This window comes from Parasteatoda tepidariorum, chromosome 7 (assembly GCF_043381705.1).
Source record: "Parasteatoda tepidariorum isolate YZ-2023 chromosome 7, CAS_Ptep_4.0, whole genome shotgun sequence".
Classification (NCBI taxonomy): Eukaryota; Metazoa; Arthropoda; class Arachnida; order Araneae; family Theridiidae; genus Parasteatoda; species Parasteatoda tepidariorum.
Genome location: NC_092210.1, coordinates 20,940,613 through 20,957,582, shown reverse-complemented (window position 1 = coordinate 20,957,582; position 16,970 = coordinate 20,940,613). Strand labels below are relative to the sequence as shown.

The 16,970-nt window shown below is 28.8% G+C and overlaps 1 protein-coding gene across 1 annotated transcript in view; it reads left to right on the top strand.

The window, feature by feature from the left end:
- The window catches only part of LOC107443883 (voltage-gated inwardly rectifying potassium channel KCNH6), a 398,114-nt gene that overhangs the window by 97,561 nt on the left and 283,583 nt on the right, over positions 1-16,970 (top strand). The window contains exon 2 of the mRNA XM_071183149.1: positions 385-615. Within this exon, the coding sequence (XP_071039250.1) occupies positions 385-615 (231 nt within the window). The remainder of the gene's footprint in view (positions 1-384; positions 616-16,970) is intronic.

The window sequence follows — 16,970 nt, the reverse complement described above, 5'->3', positions numbered from 1 at the left end:
GTATATATTTATATATATATATATATTATTTGATGTGTTGATGTGTAGACATGTAAAATAGGGCTTGCGTTTTCTGTTAAAATTACTTCTCGGATTATAAAGAATGATATAAAATGTTAAATTAAACCGAACACACCGAAAATTTAACCAAACACACCGAATTAAAGCTGAATGAGCCGTTTGTTGATATGACTACAAGGAGCTATATAAGAAATTAAATATCAATGTGACAGTCTAGAATACCAGTTGGTCCTCCTACCATATAGATCTTTAAGTTATGATTATCGTTTAGAGATTTTTAAATTGATTATAATGAGAAACAAAAGAAAACGAGCAAATATGCGTCAACTCATTTTAACGAGATATTTTCTATTTTATTTTCAGATCGTAAGTTCCTAGTTGCCAATGCTCAAGTGGAGAATTATCCGATAATTTTCTGTAATGATGGTTTTTGCGAGATGGTGGGATGGAGTCGGGCTGAAATCATGCAGCGGTCGTGCATCTGCGAGTTCCTACATGGTCCCCTTACCAGTTCAGTGGCTGTCTCACAAATCAAAGAGTGCCTCTCTTCTTGTCACGAAAAACAACTCGAGATCTTATATTACAGGAAAGATGGTATGTTTATAATATTTTATGAAAACATTTCATTTCATCCAACAAAGGATAGGGTATACTTTGTGCTATGTGGACTAAAGTTAAAAAAAGCAACGTGAATAATACATAAGTTAAAGTACTTTAATGGACATACTATAGTTTCAGTTCTATAAACAAGTGTCCAGATGTCAAATGAAGGTAGAGAAAGTAAACACGTGAGACGAAATTTAGCCAATAGGGGAAGAGGAACAAGTTTGAACAAGAAAATGAATAAGGATGATTAGAAACAAGTGTGAGGGGATTTGGTGGTGACCCCAAGGTATTTCCAATATTTGGAAGTGGGGGCGGTATTTGGCGGTATTTTCCTCCATATCCCTTCATACGTGTTTCTTATCTCCGTTTTTATTTTTTTCCAAATTGCTCTTCTTATTGGTTTATTTAACGCGTGATTCCTTTCGCGAAAATAATTTGGTGTTTAAACACTATGAATGTTCTTGTTTATAGAACTGAAACTATAGTATGCCCATCTATATACTTTAATTTCTGTCTTACTTGCGTTTTTTTTTTCTTTAGACATTTCAATTTATTTTGATCTTATTTTCTTTTTTACCACATTTTGCTAAATACAAACATTAAATGGTGATATAAAAAGTGATTATAGCTTATCCAACGTATGAGACCTCTGATAGAATACCATTCCAGTAAAAAAGAATAAAATTCGTTTAAAATTATTATAAGGTATGTTTTAACCGATGCAATATCGATAATGAACCTGATCCAGGTTCATAATCTAGTGAAAAAGCAGTACCACAGGACATCCATCCGTAAAACTAACCGAAATAGATGAGAGGACGCAAAAGTGAGGGAGGAATCCTTCATGACAATTTCTCTTTCTTTTACATAAGTAATTAGATATTTGAAGTGTAGGTAAAGGGAATTCATGTAAACTAAGAGTAAACCATTGTGGAGGTTTCAGTTCAGTTTTGTAGAAGAATTGGCGGTAGAGGTAGTGATTTTCTGTTATACATTACAGTAGTAGTGAAAAAAGATAAGTTCAGAGATTTCGAAACGAAAACTAGATTTATTACCAGGTATTTTTTAAGTTGAACTAAATATAGTCATATAAAAAAATAGTAAGCACCTCCCTTAGGGACGAAGAGATGCATCTTAACATGATGCTTTTTTTAAATTATTAACAGTCGAACTGTGGGGCTATGGGGCATCCAAGACTTCCCAGTCCTGATACAAAGAATTTTAAATTACCAGTGAATGAATAGTTACCAATGGACACTTAGGAGAATGGGAAGATATCGAAAGTTGTCGAGTTATCGATGGACAATATAGCAAAAACAAAGCCAACCTGGCGTTATTAATTTTTAATTATAAATATTCTGGCTACAGCTTAGTCACAGAAAGGATCGCGAGAATTTAATATAACCCAGAAACTGAAACATTTTTGAGGTTGGAGAAGTAAAACAGCTTATGAGGGTGCCATACCACGAGAGAAACTTTTCGTCCCAAATTCTCTTTCATATCCATTATTAATTTAAAGTTTAAAGTATGGGAAAAAAGAGAGTTCAGGCAAGCGTTGATTGAGTCATGAAGTTTCAATTGCTGAAAAAAATTTCAAAATATCATAATGCAAAAAAATTATTGCAAGATAAGTTCTCCATTAAGTAATTAAAAGTTATCTTCACATAATTAATTTTCATTCGGACATTTTAAAAATTTCTTTTCAGTATTTAAACCTCACGGCTTGCTCTAGGTTTGTCCGAACTAACTTTTTTTTCAATACTTTAAATTTTAAAATAGTTACTGATGGGAAAGACAATTGGCAAAAACAGAATTATTTTCTTACTTTAAGATCAATTTTAAAACTTAGCTTTTACGTTTTTTTTAACCTTGCTTTAGCATTGTAAATTGAGTAGTAAAAATGTATTTCGTCAATTTGTAAGAGATTTTATTTTTTTATAATAGAAAAATTTTTCAGAAAAAGTATAGATTTTCTCATTTATCAAACGCAATTTAAGAGAAATTTAAAGAAATAATCTACCGATAAAATTAAAGCATAATTACGTACTCACCTCACGTTAAGTAACCTTGAATAAGTATTTTGTGAATTATTTTCTCGCAGTTTAGTATTTTTTCCCCATAATTAAACACTGAAACACCAAATGGCTCTGCTGCATTAAATTACACGAAAAATAGCTTCACATTTTGAGAACACGCACTAGAAATTATGCACTTGGGAATTTATGCATAGCACCTTGAGTATCAACGTTCAGATAATTATAAATTAGCATTAGTGTAGACTATATTAGCATTGTTGTTTTTTTATTGATTTTTCTTTGCATAACCTTGGACAATTTATTGTTAAGTTCATCGAATATTAAACAAAATATTATAGTGATCTGTTTTCTTCTCTCCGTAATTTAAAACTGGATTTTATGGAAAAAATGGATTTTACGGTGAAAATGGATTTTACGGCAGAAATAGATTTTACGGATGATACACACAAAGTGCCGATGTTTTATATCGTAATTTGATCCGGAATTTTTTTACAGTGTATTCAAGTCGAAATATTTTAAAAACGTTTTTATTTTCTTGGAGAAAACAAAAACAGTATATAATATTTTGATGTACTTTAACTATCATTTTGAGTTAGATGCAAATATCACTTCAGAGTTATATCACGTTTCAACGAGGCTTCTGGGATGCGGGTAATTGCTTCCAGAACATTTGGATTGAGTTGTATCTTGGCTGAGGGGTCTCTGCCATTTCAATACAAATGAATTACTTAGAAGGGCAATTTCAGTGAAAGATTATGTCAAAACTGTCGCCGCAGACGACAACTATTTGAATCGGCAGTTTGGTCTTGTTATAAATGCAGTTTACATGGAGGAACACGTAAAATTAACTATGCAGAAATGATTTCAAAGCAGAACAGGATGTTGATCATCATGAAGTGGGGAGAATCTTGGATAGTATATGGACTGAGGAAAAATCTGTCAGATAACGAAAAAAAGGAAGAAAATTTTAATAACGTAAATATTGAGGGGAATGTAATATTATTCTGCTCTGGAATTTTCAAGGATGACCTTATATTTTGATTGGCAATAAAAAATACCATTGGAAATTGCATTTTTTAGTGTTCATCCAAATTTCAATTAATATATCAGGAATCTCTATTACATTTTTACTCATTTGTACTGAAATTAATGTGTACGTCATTTTCGCCCGCTTTAGGAAAAAAAAGTTTTATTAATAAATGCATTTTTGAGGCTGTCAAAGAAAAATCTGATCGGAGAAAAAAGTCTGATAAAAAATACCAGATTATAGTACAATTCTTGACTCTGTGGGAACCCCAAGAGTTTTTACCGAATAGCTTTGGAAGTGATTTTGGTGAAATTAACTATAAAATATGGTTTCATAATATGGTGAATTTGACATAATTTGTTAATTTTTTTCATGATACCTTAGAACAGGGTATAAAAATCATTTATTTGTTTAAAATTTTTTCTCAGTTTTGCTTTTTTTACTAAATGTGTGGTAATATGAACTATAATTTTGATAACCAGAATTTCCGGTAAACCGTTATTACATGAACTGAAAAAACTACCAAATAAATGGTTTAAATACCATAACTTTTAGTTTTATCAATCAGAATTGTGCTTTTTATTTATTGTTAGAAATGTCATTACTACACAGTACGATGCTGTTACCAGAATTCTTTTCGTCGTGTATGTTCCAATGCGTGAAACAGCAAATAAGTCATCTACTGAAATATTTTCAAGTCACAAATAATTGTATCTCTGAAAATGCACTGTAGGGGATAGCATCAATAGCAAATTTAAAAGTTCAATAAAATGCTGAAACCGCCAGAAAACTTTTTAGCAGAGATTCTATAGATTCTAGCGCATCACAACTTCAAGCATAATAGCTTTTTGAGATGAAAGAGTTGTTTGAAGCCACAAAGAATAAAACTCATCCTACTTAGCCGCTTGTTCAGGTATATTTGATCCTACATTTAATTATTTATGTTCGCTCCTACGGAAACGAGAAAGAAACCAGGAGGAACTGTAAATAATGAATTACTTTAGGGATTTAAAAAAGATTGTGAGAATGAAAGAAAATTACGGAAATAGAGCTTTTTATGGGAAAGAATGGGAAGCATTTAAAATGTTGGAAAAATAAAACCTTGTACGGTTTATCTTGAATTCTTTCAGATTTTGCACGTTAAAAGGCTATTTTTTTGTTAAGAGAAGGTCATATAGTTATTTATTTCTCTAGATTTTGATAATTGTTTAAAAAATATTTTGATCTTAACATCTTTAGGTATTTATAGAAATTAGAATTTTTGTCTTTAAATCTTTAAAAATATATACCTTATATACCCACTATAAAAAATAGGTACTCAAATATCACAAAACTTCTTTGACGAAACTGTTTACTAGTACATCGTACGATGAAAAAATTTAGGCAAGGTGACGAAATAACTATCGTCACTTCTTCGAAGAAGAAGGAGAGTTTCTTCAAAATTAAAGAAATAATTCTTTATTCTGATTTTTTTCCAAATAAATAAATAAATAAACAAAAATAAAAATAAATAAAAACAAAAACCTATTAGTGCCTAAGGGGCCGTTCAAAAAGTGCGTACACAAAAATGGAGAAATTTTAACCCCTCCCCCTTCGTACATTACCGTACATAAGGTCTTACTCCCCCCCCTCAGAGTAGAGTTTATTCACTTAAATTATTTAAACACAATAACACCCAACTTTCACCTTGAATCAATAAATAAAACAATCTTATCTGATCAACATAATAATTTCCTACAATCAATACAATTAATCTACAGTATTTTCCCACGGATATTCCAAATACTTCTCGAGAGACACCAATTCAGCGTTACTCTTGCCTGCGACTGATGAAAAATTTAGATTATCTTCATCAACGAGATCATCTTCGAGATCATCTGCATCATCTTCGTTTTCCTGCTTTCGGATTATACCAGAAAAAGTTTCGGGGAAAGTTTGGTGTTTGCAATTTTTTATTTTGCGAAACAACTTTTTTTGAGAGCTGATTTACTCATTCTAACAAGTGGTCGCCGTGTGAAAAAAAATACAAGAACAAACATATGTATAATACATGTGTAGGAAAAAGTCAAATTTAAATTTGGTGTATGCTTATAATGTACGTACTTTGTATAATACGTACAAAACCGTACAAAATAGCAAATCCCCTCCCCCCTTCTACTTTTTGAACGTCCCCTAATGTATCTAATTTTTCAAATAATCATTTTATCATAGGCTTCATAAAGGTTTGAATCAATGTCGCCTCAACAATACAAGAAAAACAAATGTAACAAAGAGATAAATTACATCCGTGCCCAATGCGGGATTCGGATCTGGGATCTTCCTGGTACGTGAGCAGTGTATTGACCACCATACAGTCCGTTCGGCTTATTTCGTTACTTAATTTTCAATCGTTTAGCCTTCATTCTTTCGTCATTCTATTTAACAATCTCTCACAATTCACTTTGAGGTTCGGAGATGAGGAAACATTTTCTTTATATACTTGAGGGCTCGCGTTTCGTCACGTGATTTCGTGACGAAATGATTCTCAAAATTAACGGATATCGGGTGAAGGATTGCTGAATCGTCAAAAGTGAGTGTTTTATTTCTGATAGCGTCAGTGCATGAATCGACCAGTTGTATAAGTCGACCCCCTATTTTTGATTACCGGATATCAATTTTTCGATATGTCGAGTGTTAAAAGACGACCACCGAATAAATCAAATATGAAAAGTTTTAAAACTAAAAACTGTTAAAAAAAATATTAAGTCTACCAAGTTTCCTCAAGTTAAAAATAAATTTTATTCTTTCTGGATATAATACATTTGTCCACAAATAATGTTATCGTGAAATGTTTCAAAAAGTGTGGAATTTCAAATAGATGGGGGTGAAAATGATTTTCTGTGATTCACAATATTTGAAATTTGTAGCTTTATGGTATGTTTTAAAAGTGCTCTTTGTCTTTATTTTTTGAAACATTCTTGAACAAACTATATTTTATTCCCAATTTTTTGTCTACTCGGAATAAAAGTATTGTTTCAAAAAACAACTTTGTATGTAAAGAAAATCCGATGGTTTTACTTGTTAACAATCTATAACGATAGCCTGATATTGTATAAAAGTTCGATTCGGAAGCGCTTTAAAACACTTATGTTTTTTAAATATCTCCATATTACTGTTATGATTTATAGGAGGCATTTTTTATTCTATTTTTCTTATTATTATATTTTATTTATTTAGTTTTCGTTACTTATGAAATTAAGCTAAGCCCAAGCTTATTATATGTTCATTTCGAGAGATATAAAAATTTTATTCAACAAGGGAAGAGTAATTATCATTTAAAGGAAAAAAAAAGGGTAAAAATATTCCAAGAGAAAAAAAATACTTAAAGTTGGTGCAACTTTAGATCAAATCATCATTTCGAAACAAAAAAATTCGCGTTCAACTCTTATTTGAAAATGGATCTTTAAGAATGTCAAATGTCAACTCCGTAGATGCATTTCAGTGGACAGTAGATCGTTCAATTTGTTTTTTTGCAACAAATTTAACAGTTGATAATTCGAGACCTAAAATTTGAATCCTAATTTTTTTAAGCCATCTAACGATTTGTACATTTTTCTATACCCTTTCGTAATTTTAGGTTACTAAGTTTATAGTTTTTCCGCAGCAAGACAAAATATAACGTAAAAGAGAAGAAAAAAAAAAAAGAGAAAAAACTCGTAAACGCTTAAAATTGCTATAACTTTCCAACCAATTGGTATATCAAAGAAGATTCATTACTAAGTTCATTAAAAATATTTAATTGGTTAAATTTACTTTTCAGTTTTCACATTACAGTTATTAAATTTTTTACAATATGTTTGGTAAAAAAAATACAATTTTGGAAAAGAGAATTTCCGGTTAAATGGAATATAAATACCGTATACTTTGGTTTCATTACACGAATTATGATTTTTTTTATTTTTTTTTATTTATTATTTTTTTTTAGCAGAAACGTTATTACTATACAATACGCTAATTTTACCAGAATTTTTTTCTCTGTGCAATTAGCACAGTTTTAACCTATGCTTTTATTCTTGTGCTGGTAAATTAATGTTCAATGATGTCTAGATTAATAATGACATAGAATAAATTCTGAGTTATTTATAGGAAATTTTTTCTATTAGTTTGTTACAGTCCTGTCTATTATACTTCTATAAAATGTTAATTCAAACTCAAGTAATTAAAACACATGGTTACATGCACTGTTATAATTTTCATTCTAAAATTACGGTAAAATAACCGGTAGCAGTCCGTCCATCCCATATCTAATTAACCGTAAAACTTAGGGTAACGAACATCTTTTGATTTTATGGTTTTGAAATCGCTTACAACTAATATATTTAAAAAACTATAAAATGAAAATCTATACAGTTTTTTAACCATTTACAAGTAGCATGGTTTCAAAATCGTAAAAAAAAGAAATATAACTGGTCATTGGAGCTATTCTTTTCGTTAAGTAACGGACTTACTATTCCTATTCTGGGATTAATAAATTTATGTCGAAAATATTTTTTGAATGGCATCTTTATTAAAACTAGTACAATCCAAATGCTTTTTGCTTGAGAAAAATTAATAAATGAACACAAAATTGTGTAGTAAAAAACTTACTTGGAAACCAAACTCTTTAGTTTCCTATTTCCCCCTTTTTTTAAATTAATTTTTAGTTTTGTCATCGCAAGTATGCGTAGATTGTTGAAAAACTCACATGGAATTCAGCCAAATTAAACCCAGAAGCAATATGAAATTTTTCAATTTCAATTCATTTTCGTTTTATTTTTGTTCATACTTTTTTTTTTAATTTTGCTAGAATACCTCTGACGGTATTTACATTAAATCTTCTTTTTCTGTAAGAAGAATTTTGACACGATCAAATATTTATCAAACTGCTATCTGAAACTTTTCATGAGGTTTATAATAATGATTATTAAATAAATTTTTTTAAAGTAAATGTAATAAGAAAATAATTTCTATTGAAATTTTGATCAATACTATTTAAAATTACTTCAATCAAAATTATTTAACTCAGAACTCGAAATTGTAATTCCTTATTATTTCATATACATAGTTCAAGCAAGTAAGAAAATTCCATCTGTAATGATTGAAGAAGAAAACAACTTAATGATAACTTAATAATAATAAAAGCTTATCTTAGAAAACAACTTAATTAAAAAGCGATAATTAAACATTTACTTGATAAACAACGCAGTCATAAAAAATAATTTAAATTGAACAAACCATAGTAATAGGAATCCTTTTTTAATGATGACGATAATTTGGCATGGTGTTTGTCTAAGTTTTAAAACACAATATTAAAATATTTTACAACAAAACTATTTTTGATTTAAACTCGACTTCAAAGAAAAAAAACAGCAAAAATAAGGGATTTCTACAATAGTTTTTTTTGAAATTTGATGACCTCTCATTTTTTTAATGTTAATATTTATAGACCTCTAAAGATCTGCACACTGAGAAAAAAGTATGGTTAAAACTGCCATAATATAGTAAAATTTACTTTGTCTCTGACTCTGTGAGAACACCAAAAAGTTCGGTAATTTTTTACCGAATTGTTTTGGTAAAGTTTTCGTAAAATTAACAATAAAATATGATTTTATAGTATGTGATAAAATTTGGTAATTTACATTAGAGAATGGCATACAAAAAATTTATCAGGGTTAAATTTACTTTTCCGTTTTGCATTTTTTTACTGAATGTATGGTAACAGGAACCATTAGTAGAAAACAAGAACTAAATTGTTACCATTTGAGCTTAAAAATACCAAATTAAGGGACTAAATACCGAATATTTTATTTTTTAAAATATTTTACTGTGCTGTATGGAAAAAAAATTATCATAATTTTTTTCCGTGTAGATATATCATACAAAATATGAACATGTAATAAAAAAGATAACTATACGCATCAGAAAAAAGATAATAGGCTACAATCTTTATCTTACCTTTTCTGAATGTAATCAAAGAGATTATACATGAATTCTAGTCATTATACGGTTATTAAAAAATTGAGAATAGTCATTAGAGATCTATTAATGAACAAAGAATCACTTTGAACGTCCTGAGCATGAAATAAGTAAAGTCATTAGATTTTCGGTACTTTTTAATAACTTACATTTACCTTTTACAAACTGTGATGACTCATTCTGTGACTAAAACAGTTATAATGAAATACAAAGTAGCTTAAAAGTTCTAGGAACAAACTTTTCTTATATTGCTAAATAATCCACCTGGTTTAAAGTTAATTAACGAGTTTTTATAGGAGCCAGGATTTCAATAACAATTTAAGAAACAAGTTTGTCAATGAACTTACACAGTAAAAAATTCGAGCTCAAATCACGAGAAAAAATACTGGGACTCAAGGTACCGGTATTTTTTACCGTATAATCCATTTTGACCGGAGTGTGTTAAAGAACAAAACATTTGATATATCGTAATTTTTACAGTAGTAATTACTGTCAAATCAATGAATTACTCTGATTAAATAAATATTACTGTAAATATTACGGTATAATATTTTACGGTAAAAATAGGTTTTGCGGTAAAATGGATTTTACAGATGATACATCCAAAGTGTACTTCCAAATTTTATAGAATTTTTTACATTAAACTATGAGTTAAATTTTTAGCACAATCAAATCGAAGCCTAAATTTTTGGAATCAAATCTGCGTAAATCACTGTAAAATTCTGGGATCTTTTGATGAAAGTATTTTTAATTTTTATGCAACAATTTGCTTATTGTCAAGAAATAAAAATGATGCGAATTATTTTTATTTCTTGGAGCAAAATGCATTTAAATGTTTTTCTTTAATTTTCTAATTTGTAAAATATAATCCAATCTCCGTTCTTTTATGGCCTTATTTTCTTCTCATAAAATGAGATTGAACTTTTTTATGAGTTTAAAGCAGAAAAATCATTAAAATAAAATATTTTTTCTTCCACTCTGTAATATAAAGCGAAAAAAGAATCTAATTCCACGAAGTTTAAAAGAAAATAAGCATAGTTATTTGCTTTTAACTTCATTATTCGCTTTATAAGCAAATAAGTTTTTATTTTTTATTTTAGAGCTTCAGCACACATATATATTTTATTTAATATTTGCTTCATATTATAAACGTTAAAAATAATCTGCTTTTAGTTAGTCGGAGTTTCGTATTTATAATAAAAATTATTATTCGACTCTTTCTGAAGTATTTTAATAATGCAATTATTAATAAAAATATTTACAAAACCACTTTATAGTAAATGTAAGCCTTATAATGATCATTATTTTTACAATTAATATTAGTTTTATTATTACGAAACTACGATGAGGGAATGTTATGATATTACATTTCTCAAGTTTAATTTTATTCTATGAGCACTGCTTAGTGAAAAAAAATATTTGATGCCTATTTAAACAAATAAATTTAATATAATTTTATTAGGAATGACTTTTATTTTATTAAAACATGCTGTGGCTTTAACTCAATAAAATAAAAATCTAAAAATCTAAATCGACAACAAACTTTATAATCTATTTTAAATATTCAAGAAACCCCTTTTATATTTTCTTACCTTTCCTTTTCTGCATTTTTCTTTCAAACTATATTCTTGAAAAGAAAATATAAAAGGAAATTGAAAGACAGGTGTTACAAGAGCCTAATAACCAATCATTTCAGTAAAAAAAAGTTCTTTACGATCTAGTGATAGGGAAAAAAACACTATCATTTTTGGAACATTATCTGCAGCGATCAACTTTTAGAAGAGAGTAATTTTTTCGGAACGGTATGAGTAAAAAGTTTCACAGCTATCTGTTATTTTTTTTAAAACTCTATCTAGGTGGATTAAAAAGGAACTCGTCATTTTTATTTTCAATAAAATGTTACATCTTTCGATTTTTCTGACAAACTTCTCTCTCCTATTTTTAGAAGAATATGCTTTATAATATTTTGATTTAAATAAAAATATGGTTTATAATACTTTCATTTATAGAACAATATGCTTTATATAGAAGAATAATCTTTATAGTAATTTCATCATTATAAAGCATATATACTTTATGATTTATACTACTGCGCATATTGCTGAAAATGTAGCTACGTAGAATAAAGTATATGCTGCGTATATATTTTATTGTACGCAGCTTCCATTTTATAGAAGAATATTCTTCATAATACATTTATTTATAGAAAAAATACGCTTAATGTAGAAGAATTAGCTTTATAATAATATCATTATTATCAAGCATAGATACTTTATTATTTATACTACTACGTATATAGGTGAAAATATTGCACCGTATAATAAAGTACATGTTGCGTAAATATCTTACTATACGCAGCTCCTATTTAATAGAAGAATATGCTTTATAATACTTTCATTTACAGAAAAATAGGCATATATGGAAGAATACGCTTTATAATATTTTCATTATTATAAATCTTATGATTTATACTATTACGTATATAGCTGAAAACATAGCTGCATAGAATAAAGTATATGCTGCGTATATACTTTATTTCACGCAGCTCCTTTTTCATGGAAGAATAAGCTTTATAATGCTTTCAGATATATTTTGAAGAAATTGGTGTTTTTTAAGTTCTCTCTAAAATTCTGCTTGTAAACGAATACAGTTTTGCACAAAAAATTATTATTTGTAAAGAGTATTATTTCAATATTTTTTACATTTTAATTTGATTTTCTCCTGAATTTTACTTAGAAACAATTATCGTCTTGCAAAAGAATATTTGGTTTGAAATTTTTACTTCTGAGTTTCGAAATTCTGCTTTTAAACAAGTATTAGGTGAACTGGAAAGTAATATCGTTTCGGTGCATTTGATATTTTCTATCAAAATTTAATTTTTAATCAATGTTTTCACCTTCGTTAGCAAAAACTTTTCAATGTTAGATCGAAAATGAATCGAAATGGATCGAAAAAATTGAATTGGTTTTTAAGACTAACGGATATCTAATGTGCCGAAACGACAATACTTTCCGGTTCACCTAATGCAATTCTGAAAAAGAAAGTACATTTTATAATTCAGAGCTCAAAAAATCGCCCGTCCGCCCGTCCTCGGCGGTCAAAAATTCCCCGCGGACAACAAATTTCTCGAATCCGACATCCGCGTGGACTGCCAATTTCCCGTTAATGTTCGTGACACATTTTAAATTTTTGTTATCTTACAAGAGTCCAACGCCTCACTTCTAAAATGACCCTCTAATCTAGAAATACAGCAACATACTGTGCATGATGAAATTGATGTTTTCTCAATATGGGAGTACTGCAGCGGTTGAAAGGGGCTTTTCAGCAATAAGCTTACAAAAAAACACATTACTTACTGGTCTTAAACAAGAAGCGTTAAACGCAATTATGAATATCTACCTAAATGGAAAACCCCTTTCAGATATTTGTGCAGAAATCTCTGCAAATCATTGGCTTGATTGTGGAACTGACAAACGTCATATTTGATTCATTTAAAAAACACAGTACCCTTGGTTAAATTGACATTCCAGATAACTTGACCTTTGTCATTTAAATTATTTCATAAAAGAAATATTAGGTTTTACTATTAGTAACCTAGTATTTCTTTTATAATGTAATCCCAGTAACTACTTATTCATTGTGCAATTCTACTTATTCTTCTACTTATTCTACTTATTCATTGTGCAATTTATATAAATTTTAGTAATAAATAAGAGAAAATTATATTTTTATTTATATAGAAGCTACGGGTTACTTTCAAAGGAGGACGGGTATATTAATGGACAAGCCGTCCTTGGGGACAGGTAAAATTTTTGAGTTTTTTCGAACCCTGTTTTATATAATAAAATAGTAATTTTTTATTATATATACAGCGGCCTAGGCCAATAGGCCCATACGCCAAATACAATGGATCATTTAAAAGATAATCTTGATAATTTCTCTACAGACCTTGTCTGCAAAAATTTGTTGGTCTGTTTTTTGGAAGAAATAATTTTTTCGGTAGTACACATAAACACATAAAGTAACACATAAAATAGTAATAAAATAATCTTGAAAATTCTTAAGTAACACATAAATTCCGGATCAAATTACGATATAAAGTACCGGACTTTAGACGCATCGTTCGTAAAATTCATTTTGCTGCAAAATCCATTTATATTGTAAAATATAATGTCGTAAAATATTAAACCGTAAATTTTACAGTAATAATTATTTAATTAGAGGGATTCTGGGATTCTTCTGTAATTATTACTGTCAAAATTACGGTTTATTAGATTATTGTTCCGTAAGATGTTCCAGTAAAAATACTTGTTACCTGAGTACCTGTACTTTTTACTATAATTTAATACTGAATTTTTTGCAGTATTGGAAATGCAGCAAATCGGTTGAACACTTATTTCGAACACGATACATTTTTGTTTTGCATCAAATTCTAATTAACTTATCCATTATAGGCCAAATGTTTCGTACAATCAAGAGGGTTTGATTTTCAATTTTATATTACGTTTTGAGTTTTTAAAATTTTAGTGTTATTAAAAAGGTGCTTAAGTGTTAAGAGGTTAACTATACGACTTTTTAAAAATTCGATTTCCTCAGAACTATTCAATTTATTTTTCTCAAATTTTGTATTTTGGTATGTAAAATTGCATTAAAATGATTTCATTACATTAAATGATTACGCTAAAATGATTACTTTAAAATGATTTAAGTAATTTAATACTTTACAATTCAAAACGTTTTCAACTGTTGATGAATAAAATAATAAAAAAACAATATGGGTGATTCTCACGAAATACGACAATCGACAGTCTTTTGCTGCAAGATCTAATGCTATACTGCCAAAAGAACTTTTTAAAAAAAATTCATAATTAGCATTGCCGTTAGCATTTTAATATGACTTTCATTACCATTGACTGCTTTGTATAGTTAAAAAATTTAATTGAGTTTCAAAATGTCATTTTCCTGGTATGTCACAAACTATATTTCCAACTGTAGCTAGCTTCAAAACTTCCATAAATTTTTCTATGTCTAATTTTTTTTTTATCTCAACCTTTGTAAGCTTTTCTAGAATATATGCAGAGAGTATTATTTCCAAAAACTTCGTTGAAAAATTTTTTTTCTGTCAATAATGTGTTTTTTTTAGCAGTATAAAGAGGGAAAACAAATATTAAACTAATACCCAGCTTATGTAAGATTGTAATATGCATGCATATAATCAAAGTTATTTATTTATTTAGTGATTGATTATTATACACAATTTTATTCTGTACATATCTACAACATAAACATTTTTGATTCTTTTAACAGTGAATGAAATAATTAATTTGAACAATTCGTAGTCCATATAACACAAAGGCTTTAGGTTATAATTTTTTCAAAACACAGATAGTTAAAATATAAAAGTAAGCTAAGAACATCACTGTGCAATTGAATTCTGCCATTGTCTTTAAACTTTACTTGGGAGTATAAATTAAAGAATGTAATAAAGTTGTAAAGCAAAATAATTTGAAATATTTTAAATTTAAATAACATAAAAAAATTATGATGTAAATTATTATAAAATTTATTTTACTAAATTATTTTGAAACATGGAGCCTAAAAACAATCAAGGAAAAATAAATTGAGGAAAAAAAAACTGGAAGCCGAGAGGAAAATGCATGTTCAAATTGCTCACAATAATTATTATGGGAATTTATTTACATAAAAAGTTAAAATTAACTTTTTCAACTTTGTTTTTTTGAGGTTCTTAAGTTGAGCTACTTACTATTAGCTTAAAATGACTGTTTGTTTAACTTCTAAGCTAATATGTCATTTTCCTGGCATTCAAAATTTGGTGAATTCCTATTTAATTTTTTTTCTTGAGCAAATGTCAATAAACTACACTACTGTCTGCAAGATATTAATGAATGCAACTAAATAAATATACAAAAAAAATTTAGATTATTTTGAAGATTTTAAATTTGAAGAATTTTTTTTTCCGAATTGTCATGTTTCCAAAGAATCACTCACATACTTAGTAAAATTTATTTTTCGCATGGAATTATCTTTGGATAAATGAATTTTGTAATTGTATGCAACAACAATTTGCCGGCGGTAGTTTAGCTACTGGCAGGGTCACCCATGCCGGACAGGTCGGAGGGGAGACACCAGACAAAGAGGAACACCCTGGTCCTCGAGTTTGGGGATTTGGCGAGGGGCCAACTACCCCACACTGTAAAAAACTTCCAGTTCAGAAACCTCAACAACACGTGGAAACCGGCAGGACTCTACCCAAATGACTGGGAACGGAAAACGACTTGAAAATTGGCACTTGGAATATTCGCGTGGTTGAGCCAGCCAAGGCATGTAAGGGGCTGTCGTGCTGAAGAAGAAGAAGAATTGTATGCAAAAAGTTTTCAATTAATTTAAAAAGCTCTCGAGTATGACGAAAAGTAAAAATAAGATTAACATTATGAGGTTCAAACTTTGAAAAGCTCTTCTGATCAAACTATGGGGACTATATTTCCCCGATTGAGGCTAACTCATATATTTTGGTGGTCAAAGATTGGAATCCGTCGAAAAAAAGGTATGTTCATTCCGAGAAAGTGTGTTTTTGTATCTGATTTCGTAACACTAATTCTGCACTAATTAATTATTTAGAATATTCATGGTCACCCCCATGAAACATTAAGATTGAATCTTAGAACGTAAAGATCTGATCATTAGATCTAAAGGTGTTCAGAATTTTCCGTTTTTTTTAAAACATCCAACTCTTTATAAATGTCATCTTATTTTACATCGCATTAGACTCATTTCATCATTCATCATCAGATTCATTTGAAGATTTTTTTTATAATATATACAAGTTCAATTCCTTCACTAACACTATTCATCAATTCATTCCCTTCAAATCCTAACAATTTGAATTATACATTAAATACCGGCAGAGGTTTTACTTCCATACTTCATAAAAACAGTATAATTTTACGAGTCAAACTATGATATGTAAAGCTACTATTTGTCATACTGCAAGTTTCTGTTAGAATATTGATGTGATATTTTTCTTCATTGTTAATACCGTCAATTCTGAATATTACGGTAAGCAACATTAGCTTTTCGTGGACAATTATCCGAATTGCAGTTTTTCTAAGCTTTTAATAGTCTAGGACGGAAAATAAATAAGCAGCATATGATATTTGGGGAAAAACACTCAAATCATCACTACCGTATGGTTTTAGCTATTCTCTAGTGTTCCCAAAGGACAATGAGAAATTGACTAAAACATTCAGAAAGATGAAACATGTCTG